Source organism: Pongo abelii, chromosome 6 (genome assembly GCF_028885655.2).
Source record: "Pongo abelii isolate AG06213 chromosome 6, NHGRI_mPonAbe1-v2.0_pri, whole genome shotgun sequence".
NCBI classification, from domain to species: domain Eukaryota; kingdom Metazoa; phylum Chordata; class Mammalia; order Primates; family Hominidae; genus Pongo; species Pongo abelii.
Window position 1 is genome coordinate 102,911,580 of NC_071991.2, and position 18,913 is coordinate 102,930,492.

General features: G+C 42.2%; 1 protein-coding gene across 1 annotated transcript in view; it reads left to right on the plus strand.

Annotated features, from left to right (window-relative positions):
• The window catches only part of LOC100444736 (histone-lysine N-methyltransferase 2C-like), a gene marked incomplete at its 5' end in the record, with an annotated part of 59,974 nt that extends 41,280 nt beyond the window's left edge, over positions 1-18,694 (plus strand). Inside the window, 11 exon segments of the mRNA XM_063725835.1 lie at positions 956-1,134; positions 1,255-1,391; positions 2,444-2,693; positions 4,425-4,564; positions 4,999-5,106; positions 6,843-7,442; positions 7,444-7,963; positions 9,266-9,402; positions 10,704-10,846; positions 11,118-11,286; positions 16,287-18,694. Of these exon segments, the coding sequence (XP_063581905.1) occupies positions 956-1,134; positions 1,255-1,391; positions 2,444-2,693; positions 4,425-4,564; positions 4,999-5,106; positions 6,843-7,442; positions 7,444-7,963; positions 9,266-9,402; positions 10,704-10,846; positions 11,118-11,286; positions 16,287-16,604 (2,701 nt within the window).
• Between the last annotated feature and the right edge of the window lie 219 nt (positions 18,695-18,913).

Sequence of the window (18,913 nt, forward strand, 5' to 3'; positions counted from 1 at the left end):
CTTAGTAGATAATCGCTAGCCAACTCTTTAGATCCAGACGGTTCTTACAACTTCATCAAATAATTATCTCTTCCTTGGAAAATCTGCCCACTACCCTCTATTTGATGAGACATTTATTTAACCTAAGTCCCTTACTTTATTAATGGGTAAACTTTGGACCAAAGTGGAGAATAATCTGTCCCGATTGAGGATCCAGGTCCTCTTTCTACTGTACCTCAGTAGGCCAGTCTTTCTTGGGTCTCCTGCATGACAGCTACTTCTCTGCGTGAGGAGTGGGAGACAGCAGTTCCACAGGGTTGTGGAACTTAGTCTGAGACCTCACAATTGGCCTGGTAGACTCGAACTTGAACTCAACAGGAGGGACCAGCCTTTTGTTTTTCTCACCTCACTTTATCAGTTAAGAAAAATAAGGGCCGATGAAGTCAATGGCCAAGTTTTCTCCCATCTTGCCAGTGTAAAGAGCAGCAGTAGGACAGCTGTTTTCCCAGTCAGGTGAACGCAGGTGTGACCATTGCATATGTGCTTGGACTTCTCTTTCCTTTTTTTTTGTCTTTTTAAAGTTTTCCTTTTTTATTGTTAAATCCAACCAGCAGCTCTTTCCTTTTCAAGCTACAGGAGTGCTGCCCTAGGCTCAACGATCTGGGATTTTGAAAAGGTGCTTTCATGCTTTCTATGTTACATGCTAATCAGAACATCTTCCTCTTTGGCAGGTCTTCAAACTTTGGTGCTGAAGCTTTGGTTAAAAGGAAACATACCATTTAAATTATTTTGTAACTAAATATTGTTCTTGTATTTTTTTCCCAGTGTGGCTCTGAGCTGATTCATTTGCTGCTCATCGTATAGGTGCTGCCCGGAGTATCCTTACAGCTGTATTCACAGATGTCAGCAGGGTTGGTACAGGAAGCCCCCAGTGGTGGATTTGCAGACTTTGATGTGTGTGTTTATGTTTTTTCAGGATACAGGATCACTGTGGTGATCGAGATACTCCTGACAGTTTTGTTCCCTCAACCTCTCCTGAGAGTGTGGTTGGGGTAGAAGTGAGCAGGTATCCAGATCTGTCATTGGTCAAGGAGGAGCCTCCAGAACCGGTGCCATCCCCCATCATTCCAATTCTTCCTAGCACTGCTGGGAAAAGTAAGAACAACACTTAACCTTATTATTTCCCTTTACACTATGCCAATTTACTAATGTAAATATTTTCATTTTGAAAATCCATTAACACTTTTTTCCTCTTTTTTTTCTCTCTTTTTAAAGGTTCAGAATCAAGAAGGAATGACATCAAAACTGAGCCAGGCACTTTATATTTTGCGTCACCTTTTGGTCCTTCCCCAAATGGTCCCAGATCAGGTCTTATATCTGTAGCAATTACTCTGCATCCTACAGCTGCTGAGGTAAAAGATTAAATGACTTCTTAATGTTAAACAGTATGTCCCCAATTTTAAAAGATGGGTCAGGTGTCTACCATGAAACACACACAACAGGATCACTGAGGATAAAGGGTCAGAGAGCAGGGCTGATGCTCACTGCAGACCTCTCAGCTGCCTTTGAGTGCCATCGTTTGTCATTGAATTGGTCTCAGCCTACGTCAAGTAAAAAGGGAAATTAGAGCTCACATTTTCTTATTAAAGGATGTATACTTAGAGAACTCTTTTTTTTTTTTTTTTTAAATAGAGACACAGTCTCCTTCTGTTGCCCAGGCTGGAGTGCAGTGGCACAGTCATAGCTCACTGCAGCCTCAAACTTACTGGGCTCAAGTAATCCTTCTGCTTTAGCCTCCTCAGTAGCTGGGACTACATGTGTGAGCCATCATGTCCATCTCAGAAAAAACTTCTTTGTAACTGTTAACAGAGAAGAAAATTAAGCAATGAAGAAGAACTTTATCAACAGTAATAGTTTTGCAGAAGCAATAGAAATGTTCTTCAAGTAGCACCTGCTTATATCAAACATAAGTAATTTCCTGAGGATTTTTTATTTTTTTAACTCTGAATTCTGTGAAGACATTTCAGTAGAGACCAAACTAAAAGTCCAATGATGTGATATTTTGGTTATCAAGAAAATACAGCAGTAGCAAGACCTTTGTCTGTTCTTATGGGATGTGTCAGAGCTGGAGGGAAGCCCCTGGAAGTAAGCTTTCTGACCACCTGTAGGAACTGACGGGGTCTGTCAGATGTTACAATATCTAAAATAGTTTAATGTGTTACTAGATATTTAATGTTAACTGGAATCCCTTTATGAGGATTTCTGTTTATAAATTTCTTTTATTGGATATTGGTTCATTAGAGCTAATTTTTTTCCTGAGATTCTTTAAGTCTAAATAAAATTTGTTGGATTTTCTTGGAATCTATGTATCATGCAAAGAGGATTTATCCTAAGTGTGTATTTTTCTTCAGTGGTTCACTGTTGCCTTCTGGGTGAATAATACAGCGTTTGCATTTGGTTTTAGAACATTAGCAGTGTTGTGGCTGCATTTTCCGACCTTCTTCACATCCGAATCCCTAACAGCTATGACGTTAGCAATGCTCCAGATGTCCCATCCATGGGTTTGGTCAGTAGCCACAGAATCAACCTGGGTTTGGAGTATCGACAGCATTTACTTCTCCGTGGGCCTCCGCCAGGATCTGCAAACCCTCCCAGATTAGTGAGCTCTTACCGGCTGAAGCAGCCTAATGTACCATTTCCTCCAACAAGCAATGGTGAGCTAGTCAGCTTTTTGTTAACCCCAAATCCATTCCTGATTCAAAAGTTAAGCTTACTCTTTGAGATACTGATTATCTTTTAACAACAGACAGGTAACATGCTGGTGTATAGTCCTTGGTGAACTCACCATGTGTGGGTGTTCTGTTTTCTGTGCTGTGATTTGACCTCTAGTGCTTTGGCCTGTGTATTCTGTCATGCTGTCACCAGGGGCTATGTGAGTGCTAGCCATCTGCACAGGCTGCCAGAAGAAGCCTGTGACGGGCTTGCCCTTGAGCAGCTTTTGTTCTTCCTGTCTCCCAACCCCCATCCCACTGCGCCTGGGCCACCTGGTACAGATGGGGCTGGTGACCTGACGTGGGTTCTGTTTCCTGTTCTCTGCTTTCCATCCTCACCTACCTCTCGTTTTACCTCTGCACCAGCTCTGTAGGGCCCTTCTCTTCCCACAGAGGTGTTCATGCCCCCCATCTCTGAGAATGGAACAACTTCCTTAGACCAACCATGATGTCGCTTTCCTTCCTGCCTCACTGGCAATCTTACGAGCGTGCTCAGTCCAGGCCGTGGCTTCCTCCTCTTGGCTTCTAGCTGTTCTGTCACTTTTTCCCTGCTCCTTTTTGCCTTCACACTGTACCTGAATGATGCTTTCTAATTCCTGAGTCCTTATTTACCTTCTTATCCTTGGCCTTGGCTCTTTCCTCATTTCTGACTCTGCAAGTCACACTTATTTAAGACTCTTATACATATGTCATTGTATCTTTCATAAAATGTTTTTTTACCATCTTAACCTGCAAGCAAAGGTAATATCTGTTTCCCTCTCTGTCTTACTTTGTGCTTAGACCGAGTAGTAATATCTGTTTCCCTCTCTGTCTTACTTTGTGCTTAGACCGAGTAGTAATATCTGTTTCCCTCTGTCTTACTTTGTGCTTAGACCGAGTAGTAATATCTGTTTCCCTCTGTCTTACTTTGTGCTTAGACCGAGTAGTAACATCTGTTTCCCTCTCTGTCTTACTTTGTGCTTAGACCGAGTAGTAACATCTGTTTCCCTCTCTGTCTTACTTTGTGCTTAGACCGAGTAGTAACATCTGTTTCCCGCTCTGTCTTACTTTGTGCTTAGACCGAGTAGTAACATCTGTTTCCCTCTCTGTCTTACTTTGTGCTTAGACCGAGTAGTAACATCTGTTTCCCTCTCTGTCTTACTTTGTGCTTAGACCGAGTAGTAACATCTGTTTCCCTCTCTGTCTTACTTTGTGCTTAGACCGAGTAGTAACATCTGTTTCCCTCTCTGTCTTACTTTGTGCTTAGACCGAGTAGTAACATCTGTTTCCCTCTCTGTCTTACTTTGTGCTTAGACCGAGTAGTAACATCTGTTTCCCTCTCTGTCTTACTTTGTGCTTAGACCGAGTAGTAATATCTGTTTCCCTCTCTGTCTTACTTTGTACTTAGACTGAGTAGTAATCTCTCTTGGTGACTTAGTTTTATTAGATTCTTCTTTTATACTGCCATTGCTTTCCCGGCTATTTGAGAATAGGCATGTTTCTTTATTTCTGCCCTAGTGTCAGATAATCGACTCTGTAACCATTGCTTAGAAGATAAATTTTTTTTATTAATTGAAGAATAATGTAAAGTTAATGAACCATGTTGTAATGAGTTGATACTGCATGATTTTTTACCATGTGCCACCTTGTGTCATCAGTCAGTTTTAATCACTAACAAAAGTTGATTGCCTTTAGGTCTTTCTGGATATAAGGATTCTAGTTATGGTATTGCAGAAAGCACAGCACTCAGACCACAGTGGTGTTGTCATTGTAAAGTTGTTATTCTTGGAAGTGGTGTGCAGAAATCTTTCAAAGATCTGATCCTTTTGAACAAGGTACTTTGCTATTCCTTTTATGACCCCACCTCCTACCTCCAGCGAAAATGTCCTTGGCAGTGTCTCTTCCAACATCAGAGAGAGACATCACTTATGGTGGTGTGATGGACACACGTTCCTGGTGATGGCACCAGCGTATATCAGATGTGCTTGGGTTGAACACCAAAGAGCTACAACAGGCTGTTAAAGGGAATATTATGAGGACTACCTATTTTTAAACAGAGTGAACCGTGGACCACATAGTTTGGTTTTGTACATGTATTTTTTCCCTAGCTAAATTATCACATGCTAAATATTGGAACATAGTTTCCTTTCTACTATTAAGATAAAGAACCACTGTCACTTTTGAATATAACATAAAAACAATGTATAGATCCTGTTTTTATTAAATTTTGACTTGTTGAGATTCCCACACATTTCTCTTTGCTTTTCAGGATTCCCGAGAAAGCACCAAGAGGGTAGAGAAGGACATTGTCTTCTGTAGTAATAACTGCTTTATTCTTTATTCATCAACTGCACAAGCGAAAAACTCAGAAAACAAGGTGAGATTAGGATAATCTCAGCTGATAACAATGTATAACGAGTGACTTCTGTGTTCTGGGCATATGGGAGTGAATAAAGATGTGTCCCTGCCTTCATGGAGCTCTGTGTGGGGAATCCAAAGCAGGTGCTGACCCGGCAGAGGAGGAGAGGGTGTAGGGAGCCTTGAGTCGTGCTACCCTTTCAACTTAGTTATTTGACAAAAGTGGGCAGAGTTATGTTTTAAAACAGAACACTAATATTAAAATCTTTAATTTTACCAGTTTAATATTTTTTTTGAGACGGAGTCTCATTCTGGTCCCACAGGCTGAAGGGCATTGGCACATCTTGGCTCACTGCAGACTCCGCCTCCCAATTCAAGCAATTCTCCTGCCTCAGCCTCCTGAGTAGCTAGGATTAGAGGTGCGCGCCACCACACCCAGCTAATTTTTGTAGTTTAGTAGAGATGGGGTTTCACCATGTTGGCCAGACTGGTCTCAAACTCCTGACCTCATGATCCGCCCACCTCAGCCTCCCAAAGTGCTGGGATTACAGGTGTGAACCACTGCACCCGGCCGTAAATATCTTAATATTTTAAAATTATTTTTATTGATGTTACCCCAATAGGAAAACCTGTTTAAAGATAAAATTTAAGACTATTTGTGCATTTTAAGAGAAAACACTTTGCTCACAGTATGGTGAAAGAGGTCTGCTTTACTTGATTTTATGTAATTTGAGTGTGTCTGACTAATAGTTGATACAAATGATATGTTTGTAATCATGTTTTGAAGGAAGCTTTTCCTGTACAGTAATACTGCCAGTCATTCCTCCATCCAGGTTATTGCTCTGGTATGTCTTTCACAGAAGAACATTCTGAAGACTTATTTTTAACAGGTAGTTGTCTGTAGTATGCCTGTAATAAAATCCAAGCTAGATGACAAATAAATTTAGACCTTAAAATACATCAGCCTAAATGGAAGAAGGATTTTTTTTTCACCAGATAGTTTAAGTTGGTGTGCAGTCCCTGCCTGATTTGGTATAAGGCATGTCTTTTTTCAGATACCTTGTCAGGGTTGGGGCATGTGAAAAGAGGGCAGCCTGTAGGTTGGTGTTTATTAGTTTATGATACTCTGTACCATAAAGTAAATAAGCTATTGGAGGTTTCCCCTCAGCCTAACTGTTTCAGCAGCCGGATCAGAGCTGAGAAGCCTCAGAGAAAAGTTAGTATGATTCATTTGTTGACAGGGGCTCCTTCCCTTTCTCTAACATTTACACCAATTGATTAAGCCTGAGATTAACAGATGTGAATTTTAGAGTGGAGGTAAGCTCTCAAGAAATGATGCTGCAGCATTCTTATTTGGTTAAACAAAAAACACTGTTCCATTGTACAAATTATATTAGCTCTTCTGACAGCATTGTGTGTGTGTGTTTTTTTTTCTTTTTCTGGTTTTAATATAGTTAGAAAGGGGATTGTCCCAGAAAGTGTAAGAGCAGAATATTCTCCAGAATTATGGCTTTGTGGAAAAGGCCTTGAAAGGATGCGGCACAGCTGCCATCACCCGCTCTCTATCCCTGTGCACCTTAGAGCATGGTCAGCTTCTGTGGTGCGTGAGCCCCCAGCACTTACTGCTGACTCTCCCTCTGCCCCTCAGGTCACCCATCCTCTTCAGTCATACTGCTCAGCTTCTTGTCTTAACAAGAATTGCTTTTCGGGCTTGTGAATTATTTTTCTTTGTCATGGTTTCTTTATGTTGCCCAGGAATCCATTCCTTCATTGCCACAATCACCTATGAGAGAAACACCATCCAAAGCGTTTCATCAGTACAGCAACAACATCTCCACTTTGGATGTGCACTGTCTCCCCCAGCTCCCGGAGAAAGCTTCTCCCCCTGCCTCACCACCCATCGCCTTCCCTCCTGCTTTTGAAGCAGCCCAAGTCGAGGCCAAGCCAGATGAGCTGAAGGTGACAGTCAAGCTGAAGCCTCGGCTAAGAGCTGTCCATGGTGGGTTTGAAGATTGCAGGCCGCTCAATAAAAAATGGACAGGAATGAAATGGAAGAAGTGGAGCATTTATATTGTAATCCCTAGGGGGACATTTAAACCACCTTGTGAGGATGAAATAGATGAATTTCTAAAGAAATTGGGCACTTCCCTTAAACCTGATCCTGTGCCCAAAGACTATCGGAAGTGTTGCTTTTGTCATGAAGAAGGTGATGGATTGACAGATGGACCAGCAAGGCTACTCAACCTTGACTTGGATCTGTGGGTCCACTTGAACTGCGCTCTGTGGTCCATGGAGGTCTATGAGACTCAGGCTGGTGCCTTAATAAATGTGGAGCTAGCTCTGAGGAGAGGCCTCACAGATGAAATGTGTCTTCTGTCACAAGACAGGTGCCACTAGTGGATGCCACAGATTTCGATGCACCAACATTTATCACTTTACTTGCGCCATTAAAGCACAATGCATGTTTTTTAAGGACAAAACTATGCTTTGCCCCATGCACAAACCAAAGGGAATTCATGAGCAAGAATTAAGTTACTTTGCAGTCTTCAGGAGGGTCTATGTTCAGCGCGATGAGGTGCGACAGACTGCTAGCATCATGCAACGAGGAGAACAGGACCATACCTTTCGCGTGGGTAGCCTCATCTTCCACACAATCAGTCAGCTGCTTCCACAGCAGATGCAAGCATTCCATTCTCCTAAAGCACTCTTCCCTGTGGGCTATGAAGCCAGCCGGCTGTACTGGAGCACGTGCTATGCCAACAGGCGCTGCCGCTACCTGTGCTCCATTGAGGAGAAGGATGGGCACCCAGTGTTTGTCATCAGGATTGTGGAACAAGGCCATGAAGACCTGGTTCTAAGTGACATCTCACCTAAAGGTAACATCTGCCATTCACATGCTGTGCAGAGCTACTTACTCTGATGTCAGGCTAATGAATGTATTTTGTCAATTTTCCATGTTTGTCTCATGTTCATTTTGTATTTTATAATGTGTATTTTTCATTTACAAATGCCAGTCTTTGTGTTCTCACACCTTGCTCTCTTTGCTATACAGTTGTCTAAACACTTTCATAGTCAATATATCTTTGAACATAAGAGTTGGTGAAGTAAATCCGAGAATGATTTGTAGATAAAGGTTGCCTGTCATTTGCATTGGGGACCTCCTTTTTCTTTTTCTTCTTCTTCTTCTTCTTCTTCTTTTTTTTTTTTTTTTTGAGACTGAGTTTCTCTTTTGTTGCACAGGCTGGACTGCAATGGCACGATCTCAGTTCCCTGCAACCTCCGCCTCCTGGGTTCAAGTGATTCTCCTGCCTCAGCCTCCCGAGTAGCTGGGATTACAGGCTTGCGCTACCATACCCGGCTAATTTTTATATTTTTAGTAGTTTTTAATTCTGTATTTTTAGTATTTTAGGGGTTTCCGCATGTTGGCCAGGCTGGTCTCAAACTCCTGACCTCAGGTGATCCACCTGCCTCAGCCACCCAAAGTGCTGGGATTACAGGTGTGAGCCACCATACCCGACAGGAACCCCCTTTTTCTTAAAGTCAGTTTCTAGAAGGCAGGAATGACATCTAAACCATACTGTATACATTGTCTTATCTTAGGAACATCAGATATTACTTAAGTTTAGAGATGGAAATTAAACACTTAGTTTGGACCTCCATGGTTAAGTCTAGATTGTCACTTTTGCTTATGTAGAAAGTACACAAACAAAAGTATGTGGAGCTGCTTTCTTAAGTTTAGCATTAAAAAAAAAAAAGTCTGAAAATACTCTAAAGATAATTCCAAAGAAAATATCAATTTAACATTTTAATTTAAACCTGAGGGGAAAGGAACATAGCTATAGACATTACCAATTAGACTAATCATTTTAAAATCTGGTATGTTATATGGCCACTATGAAAGTAAATGGACTGTTTGCATAATTTCAGTTACATTAAATTTTTTCACTTTAATGTCCTTAATCTATTATTTTCCCCAAAATTTAGGTCTTTAAAAAAAATTGCTGCCATTTAATAAACAGGTTCATTAGATTATTGCCAAACAGATTTATTAGATTATTGCCCAACAGGATTTATTTGGAAATTAGTAAATCCTTGTGAGTGGTTATTCTTCATTTTGCTCTTGTTTTTTATACTGTATCCTATTTCCCATAAAAATTATGTTTTTTGTCCCTATGTAGGTGTCTTGGATAAGATTTTGGAGCCTGTGGCATGTGTGAGAAAAAAGTCTGAAATGCTCCAGCTTTTCCCAGCGTATTTAAAAGAAGAGGATCTGTTTGGCCTGACCATCTCTGCAGTGGCACGCATAGCGGAATCAGTGAGTGTCTTGGTCAGGCTTTGAGATTGGAATTGCTTTCCTAATTCAGTGTGACCACTTGAACACATGCTGTAACATTTGTGGCACTCTTCAGAAAGTGGCTGAGCCTGTGGATTAACCCGTTTCTCTTAGAGGAATAAGGCATTGGTGATTAATCAGGAGAGCTCAGTACGTGTTGGTATTCACCCAGTTGAGGTAGTTAACAAACTTCAAGTTCTCTTCCAGGCTGGAGGCAAGCAGGGATGAAGGACACCAGGCTTGTCACATCTTCTGGGTGTGCTGGATGGGTGAGGACACTCTCTTCTTCCCTTGGCTTTCTAAAGTTTCTCCCACCTCAGAATGTCAGTGTGCCCATTTCGCGACACTTGGGTATTTATGGCCACTCTCTGCCCTCTTCCTAGGATGAAGTCACTAGAGGGCAGTAGATCGCAGCAGCAGTGATTTATGTCCTCTCTTGACATTTCTTTGCTTAAAAGATTACAAGCCTGTTTGTCAGTGAGTCTAACTGAACCATATCTACACAATAGTTTTAGAAAATTGTATGATTCTAAGGCATTGTTTTCAAGAATAAAAATATCATTGGTGTGTTTTCTTTGGACAGGCAGAGGAAACCCCAAAAGCCACTGAGTAATGTGCCTAATTGTTTTCTTTGGAATCGCCCTGCCTAAATGATACTTATCTTTTATGACTATAGAGAAATAAATTTCACAAGCAGTGTATTCCAGAAAAGACCTTTAACATGTAAATGACATTGAGTAAAGCTTGAGTTAACACCTATGCTTTATGCTCCCAGGACATGGAGAGCGATGACCTCATCATATCAGAGTCAAATTGAAAGAAGTGAGAAACGATCAAGAAAGAAACCATATAGATGATTTTTTAACTGTTTTTAATTGTACAATTCCAGACAGTGATATAAAAGTTGGCATTAATACAGGTGAAAGAACTAAATGCGAATCACTACATGCCCTGTGTTTGTGGGTATTGTGTGTTTCAGTCAGACCCTGAAATCACACAAGCGTGTATATTGGTCAGCCAGTGTTTGTTGCATGGGCTAATCTTTTTCTTCAAGGAGCATTTGGCAGGGTTTACCTAAGTTTGGCTTTGAAACTGAATTTGCATACTCATATTTAAGTAGATCTACCTGCAGGCCAAGAGTTAACATAAGCTAGAAGACCATTTTATTATCGGGGAAAACGCTGATGAGTTATTTCTGTCGTGGGCCATCCTTTGACCAGCTTGAGATTGTCTGTTGTCTCCATCAGATGGGGTGACTTTGTGTCTACTTTGCTTCTTTTCAGCTACCTGGGGTTGAGGCATGTGAAAACTATACCTTCCGACACGGCCGAAATCCTCTCATGGAACTTCCTCTTGCCGTTAACCCCACAGGTTGTGCCCATTCTGAACCTAAAATGAGTGCCCATGTCAAGAGGTTTGTGTTAAGGTATTTTGTTTTAACTTCACATAGTACAGCCCAGGGTTTCTACGCGTATTAGTGGTTTCCTGTGCTTGATTTGTCTGCTGCTTACAAACCCTGCTGTCTGCCTGTGTATGTGTCCAACTACATAAGAGAACTCACCATGTGTCTCTGCTAGGCAGCTTTCCATGTATGTTTCTGTCAGTAAGAATTTGAATTAACCTGGTTTTGGGCATTACTCAGAGGTATCTTCAGTTTTCCTTTTATTTTTTTCCTGTTGATATGCCATTGTCTGCAGGCCTCACACCTTAAACAGCACCAGCACCTCAAAGTCATTCCAGAGCACAGTCACTGGAGAACTGAACGCACCTTATAGTAAACAGTTTGTTCACTCCAAGTCATCGCAGTACCGAAAGATGAAGACTGAATGGAAATCCAATGTGTATCTGGCACAGTCTCGGATTCAGGTGAAGAAATACTTTGTGTACAGGAAGTAGAGAGACAGGGTGGAGTCTAGCAATCTGAAGCTATTGATGTCCAGTGTGTGAAAATGATTTCACATAGCTGCAGGGACAGAAACATGTTTTCAAAATGGCATCAAATCCCGTCCCTTCGTAACACTAGGGATTTAATATGTAGTCTTGGAACTTGGTGATTGGCTTCCCCAAATGGAAAGCAGACCAGTGGAATCCACATCTTTGCATCTTGTTGAGAGCTCCTGGGAGGCAGGTAGCATTGTAATTTGCACACACTGGATTTGTGGAGTGCTCAGTAGAGCTGTTTCAAGCACTTTAGAGAAATACAAATGAAAATATTTTCCAAAGGTACACCAATTTTGGAAGTTACCTTATCTTTTGGAAGCTACCGTTTCATGAAATCAGTGCACGTTTTTTGGTAGACTGTGGACTATCTTACAAGTAAGGCCGTGTATAGGCTAAGCATTTAAGTTTACACCTATAGTCCGTACTTCCTGAGCTGCAGACCCAAATATCCAAATGCGTGTTCAGCGTTATTCTCCTTGGATGTCTCAGAATGGAATTACAAAGCTCTTACTTTGTCAAACTTGTCCAGCTCCTAAACCCCGCCATCCTACAGGCTCCTTGCTGAGTGATGTTACCGTTTGTGTACACTGGCTTCAGTACTGCCAGATTAAACCTAAAGCATCATCAAGTTCTGTTTTCTCCTAAAAATTCTCTCAGATCCACTCTTAGGTTTCCCAGCCTTATCTTGAGCCACATGTCACTTGCCTGTACCACTGCAGGCCTGGCTGTCTCCTCCCATCCAGTTCCTTCTCAGCAGCCAGCAAAGTATCTTTACCATATAAATTGGATCAGCATTCCTTTGTCTATACTCATTCAGATTCTTGTTCCTTTGTTGGAACCCTTTTACTCCTCACTAGAAGTTTGTAGGATCTTCTCTTTATTGATATTTGGACATTTCACAGAACTACACGTCACTGAAGGTCTTTTTGTTGATTGCTTTCCTCCCTTGTTGAGCTCTTTCAACCTGGAGCATTGTGACCTTCTGTCTGAGAAATGTGTTTTGTATTCATTCTTCTGCAAGTTCTGCCCCTCTGTTTCCTCTGTGTTTGCACTAAAACTCCTGAGATTCAGGATCTCAAAGTGTGGACCTGAGACTAGAAGCAGCAGTGTCACCTGGGAGCTTGTTAGGACGTGCAGGTTTGGGGGCCCCAGCCCAGCCTCACTGAATCCAGCTCTGGAGGTGGGGCCCCCTGGATGATTCTCATGCATGCCAGAGAATAATTTCTGTCTTACATCCTTTCTCCCCTTCTGTTTTTTTGTTTCCTTGCCTCTCTGTTCTTTCTGAGACTTCCTCTACTGTATCTGCTAATCTTTCTTGTCTATTTTTAGAGATTAGCTACGAGCCCTTTCTGCTCTTGATCTTGTTGTTTGATATTTTGTTTTTACATTATGAGTGGAGTATCTGTGTTTTCTCTGCTGTTGTCCGTCTCTGTTGAGCCTCTCGGATTTTGTGGGTGAATTAGTGCTTTGTCTTTACTCCTTCCAGTTCTAGCTTTCCCCTGCTAAGTCAGTTACTTTTCATTTTAAATAGTCCATTCACTCTTATACCCATTCGTGTTCTTGAGGAGTGTGCTTTTACTGTGATTTTAGTGAGTATCTTAACTGTGTTCAACCTGTCATCTTTAACCTGAAGCATTTTTGAGAGCTCTGGTTTCTGTCTCTTTACTCATTTCATCCTGCCACCCTCCCATCTGTCCACTTCCCTGGGGATCCCGTGGATGATCTAATATGTATCCTGTTTTTCTGTGCTAATATCTTAGAAATATATACACTTTTATGTACATATAAAATGGAATCATGTTATATTTATTTTTCTCCATCTTCCTTTTCTCTGTAATAATCAGAGGTCCCTCTCAATCAACTGAGGTAGCTTCATTTCATTCTTTTTAATGGTTACGTGATGTTCCATAGTGTTGATGAACTGCAGTTAAACCATTGCATTACTGATGAGTGTTTATTTTATTTATAATTTTTCTCATAACAAACACTGTTGCTATATCTTGTACAAATATCACAATGGAATTAACAGTTTCACTCCTATGGGGTATATTCCCAAACGTGAGGTTTCTGTGTAAAAGCGTGGGTACTTTTCATTTAAATAGATATTGCCAGTTTTCTAAAAAGGCTCTTACTGCACACTTCTTCCTGCAGCATGTGAGACTGTTTTCTTGTTTCCCATTTGTAGTTGGTGTTACTATTTTTTTGTTTAGTTGGTCTGATAAATATAGACTGATGTTGTTACCTTAATTGAATAGGCAGCTTTTCATGTCGGCCATTTGGATTTGCTTTCATAGGAATTGTGTATTCATAGCCTTTGTCCATTTTTCAATTTTTAGCAGTTTACACTATTCAGAATTTTCCCCTACAAAATATCCTTTGCCTACCAGCAAGGGTGACATCTTTTTTCTTGTAAAAGTTAATGTTTATATAAACAAACATACATAATTTTCTATTGCATCCAGTCTTGGTCAAGACCCTAGATTATATATGTATTCTAGAGTTTTTCTTGCATAACATTTTAAAAATATAATTTCGTTTTCTTCCATTGGATAACCAGTTGTTGAAGGGCCATTTAGAAGTAACCCACTCATATTTAACTGATTTTCTTTCTTCTTTTTTGAGACAGGGTCTCACTCTGTCACCCAGGCTGGAGTGCGGTGGCACAATCTCAGCTCACTGCAGCTTCGATCTCCTGGGCTCAAGCGTTCCTCTTACCTCAGCCTCCTGAGTAGCCAGGGCTACAGGCGCATGCCACAATACTTGGCTAATTTTTAAAAACATTTTTTTAGAGATGAGGTTTTGCCATGTTGTCCAGGCTGGTCTTGAACTCCTGAACTCAAGCAATTCACCTGCCTTGGCCTCCCAAAGTGCTGGGATTACAGGCATGAGCCCCCATGGCTGGCATGAATTTTTTTTTTGTTTTTGAGACGGAGTCTTCCTCTGTCACCCAGGCTGGAGTGCAGTGGCATGATCTCGGCTCACTGCAACCTCTGCCTCCCAGGTTCAAGTGATTCTTCTGCCTCAGCCTCCCAAGTAACTGGGACTACAGGTGTGCACTACCATGCCCGGCTAATTTTTTTTTTTTTTAAGTAGAGATGGGGTTTCACCATATTGGCCAGGCTGGTCCTCAAACTCCTGACTGTGTGACCCGCCCACCTCTGCCTCCCAAAGTGCTTGTATTACAGGTGTGAGCCACTGCACCTGGCCTTTTTTCTTCTTTTAACCCCACGAAATCTTGACTATAAACTGAATTTTAATACCAGTTACTACTATACATTAGATTTTCATACATGCAGGGATCTACTTCTCTTTTCTGAGATGGAGTCTCACTCTGTCAGCCAGACTGGAGTGCAGTGGTGCCATCTCGGCTCACTGCAACCTCTGCCTCCCAGATTAAAGCGATTCTCATGCCTCAGCCTCTAGAGTCTCGCTCTGTTGCCCAGGCTGGAGTGCAGTGGCATGATCTCAGCTCACTGCAACCTCTGCCTCTGGGGCTCAAGCAATTCTCTTGGCTCAGCCTCCCTAGTAGCTGGGATTACAGGCACACGCCACCATGCCCAGCTAATTTTTGTATTTTTAGTAGAGACGGGGTTTCACCATGTTGGCCAGGCTGGTCTTGAACTCCTGACCTCAAGGTATCCGCCTGCCTTGGCTTCCCAAAGTGCTGGGATTATAGACATGAGCCACCATGCCTGGCCCATTTGGAATCTCTTCATTTCCACTGATCTTGTTTATTCTTAAACCACACTATATTGATCTCCATACATACTTTTTGTGTGTTCTGGTTCATTCACTTGTGAGTTGTATCTGGAGTAGAACAGATAATCAAAGATGCTTGTTCAGAGGATAAATCAGTTCACATACTAAAGTCTCTCACATGGCCCTTCCCACCGTGTGCTCCCGGATGTGCTTCATGAGGACGCAGCTGGGGCAGCACATGGTGCTCCCGGATGTGCTTCATGAGGACGCAGCTGGGGCAGCACATGGTGGTCCTAGTAATTCCAACTAGAATGCAGTTGATTTCTGCATTCTAGAATTCAGTTCAATTCTCGAATTGCATTCTAGTCTAGTACTTCTGATTCAGTTGCATCTAGTCTAGTACATCTAGTCTAGTACTTTTGCATTCAGTTGCCTTCTAGTCGGAATTAAGGGCAAAAACCCAAAATTGGGACAAGAAAATACAACCATTTATGGGAAAGACCCATATTTTTTGGGTATGTTTCTCTACAAGTTGTGCTACCAACCTAAAATAGCGCACCTAGCAGGCCACCAGCACGGGAGTACAAGCTGTGCAGTGAGAGGTGCTTCCATTTCAGCCAGTTCAAACTTCTTTCCCAGCCTCAGAATTTTGTATTAGTGAAAAATTTACCTTCCCCAGGAGCTTCATTTGTTTCCAACATTCCTGATATTTACAGCAGAGTGACGTTTCCTGTGTCTGCGCTTTGCCCTGGCTCTTGGGAAACTCAGAGCCAAGTCTGAACCCTGTTTACAGTATCAGTGATTGGTTATAGTTAGCCCGATTTCTATGTTATTAAATTTATTATGGCTTTTTTGAAATAGTATTGGGGTAAAATAAACACCACAAGTCAATAAGCTTATTTAGTTGGTGGGAACTCAGCTACCTCATCTGGAAGGTTAGATAGCCTAATACATAAGACAGCCAAGCCACAGTACTACTTTATACGTAGACCCTAAGAATTTAGTGCTAAAAAAGACATAGGAATAAGCTAGTGATGGCATAGTTTTAAGTAGTAAAAATGTCCAATTTTTTAAATTTCAGAAAACAGCATATTCAGAAATGATTTGAGTTCAAGTGAAACTTAAGTATGGCTTCTAATAAGACGCAAGGGTGAAACCTTTGTATGAAAAACAGAAAAAAGACTTGTTGTCACATAAATTGGAAGTATGTAAACTTTTTTTTTTAGGGGCTGGGCCTGTATGCTGCTATAGACATTGAGAAGCACACCATAGTCATTGAGTATATCGGGACTATCATTCGGAATGAAGTAGCAAACAGAAAAGAGAAACTTTACGAGTCTCAGGTAGGTGTCTGGTCCCCACGATTGTATAAACAGCACCATCCTCTCCCTTTTTCCATGCCAACCAGACACCCTGAAAGGCAGAATGAAATCTGTCATGCTGCATTCAGCTTTAAACAAAAGCCGTATCTGTATATTATTGTATTTTTATCAGTTTTATCTCTTTCAATTGGTGTTATGGTTTACTTTGATAGACAACTGTAAATTAATGAGCCTGGCTTCACACACAACCTACTGATTCCATGCTTTCCATTTGTGCCACGTAAATGTCATCTGTGCCTAACAGAATATCCACAGTAAGGGTGATCAGGGTGCCGTTCCGTTCAGTTTCGACTGAGTCCTCCTGGTGTGGATAGGAACACAGAGGGGAGTTTCAGGTCGACATTGATGACTTACTGACTGACTTTTCCCTCAGAACCGTGGTGTGTACATGTTCCGCGTGGATAACGACCACGTGATTGACGCCACGCTCACAGGAGGGCCTGCAAAGTGAGACAGAGAGGAACCTGACGGGGAGTGCTTTTGCTCATGGGGCCAGTGCTGGTGGAGAGAACACTGAAGCCAAGGGAAAGGCTCTCACTGCAGCCTGGCAGTGACTAAACATTCAGAGCAAATAAGTTTTGAGAATTTTTATTTAAATTTTATATTTGTGCTTCTAACAATGGGCAAATAGAAATTTAATTAGCAAAAACTGCTTTCTCAATAAATGGGAAGTTTTTAAAGTTGCTTCTAGCTGTTTTACAATATAGTTTTCTGACATGGTGGCTTGCAGGTATATCAACCATTCGTGTGCACTTAATTGTGTGGCTGAAGTGGTGACTTTTGAGAGAGGACACAAAATTATCATCAGCTCCAATCGGAGAATTCAGAAAGGAGAAGAGGTAAGAGTGTGAGAGATTGCGTCTGCCATGTTGTTCAGATCCTGGGTGAATAGTTCCCTCCTCACACAGGTCACTTACTCACTTGTTTCCCAATTCTTTGTTGTGATAAAAACTCTGTCTATAGTAGGCCAGATGTTCCCACCCTGCAATATCTCACCCTTCAGGCATTCTAGTTCACCTTCCTCCACATGGCAGCTCTGTGAGCATTTGCTGTCACCTCTCCCTTCCCTTCTGTGCCACGGGTTCAGCATCCCCATGGCACCCAGGTGGTATCATTTCTATGTGCCATAGGATCCTTCTTTATCCCCTTAACCTGGACACAGTTTGGCAGCATCTCCTCTGAAGAGCATCCCTGTCCGTCTCCAAGGGGGCCGTGGCTCCTGGGATGGCACTGTTGGGCTATGGGCAGCAAATCTGGGCCGCCGTGCTGCTGAGGATTGTGTGCTCACACTGATGATCAGTGCATGCTTAACCAAGTGCCCACATCGTCACATTCTCCAGCAGTTCAGGTGTGGGTTGTTGTCTTCAAAATGCCGAGTGCCAAGCTTGCTATTTGTCTCCGTGCTCTCAGAGGTGACTCTGGTCTGGCGTCTCACCCGTTGGGATTATTTTTGGCCTTAATTGCTGCATTTGCTTCCCAACTTGGTCTTTCCCACTGTGATTCAGGTACCTTGGTTCTGGAATTGGCATTTCCTGGAAAACTGTCACTGAGCAGCAGGCTTGGTTTCTTTAGGAAACGTCCCGCATTTGGGGAGTGAGGCACCTGAGTGGCTTGACTTTGTTGGTGCTCCTCTCCTTTCATGAACATAGCCGTGGGATTCATGGGATTCTATCTGTATTTTGGGTCTTTGTGGAATCTCCTTTCTTAGTCAAGAATAAGGATCCGACTAGACCCAAGGCCCGTTATACATCTCAAAGTAACGTGTAAATAAGACAGTGTGTGGGAGGCCTGGCACGGTGCCAGTAACCAGTGGATACCATGGTGGTCAGAAGAGACTCAGCCCAGGGCCACCTGCCTCCTTCCTACTTGAGTATTCTTGAGTAAGTAGTTTAATCTGAGCCCCTATTTTATCTTCTGCAAAATGGAGAAAATGACTTCCTTACAAAGCTCTTGTAAAGACTCAGCAGATACCTGAAAGAAAGCAGTGGAATCATTGCCAAGAACAGCTGCTCAATAAACACTGGTTTCCTTCCTTTCTGTGTAGAAGGTCTTTCCAGCTAGTGTCTAGAATCATTTCAATCAGAAGAGGTTTCCAGCTATGCCTGGGAGGACTCCCGCTCCCATCACCTTCTGGCAGAGTTGAAGAATCCCTTCCCAAATATCTAAAGAAATTGGGTAAATATCAGCAAAGCAAGGTTCTTCTTGTGGGGAGGTGAGTAGACCGACGGTGCCCGTTTGCACAATGTACTCCGTGCTCCAGCTCAGTGCCCAGCGCCACTCTGAAGTCTCGTTTTCTTCCTGCCATGCTGTTGACAGCACAGCTTTATGTGTAGTTCTTGGAGGCTCCTTCAAGTGTTCAGGATCTTCTAAAATGGAAGCCATGTTCTACTTGCTAGGAGGGTCAGCTGTCTGCTCATCCCCGGTCAGCCACAGCCTTACTCCAGGTCTCTGGGAATCTTGCACCCCGGCCC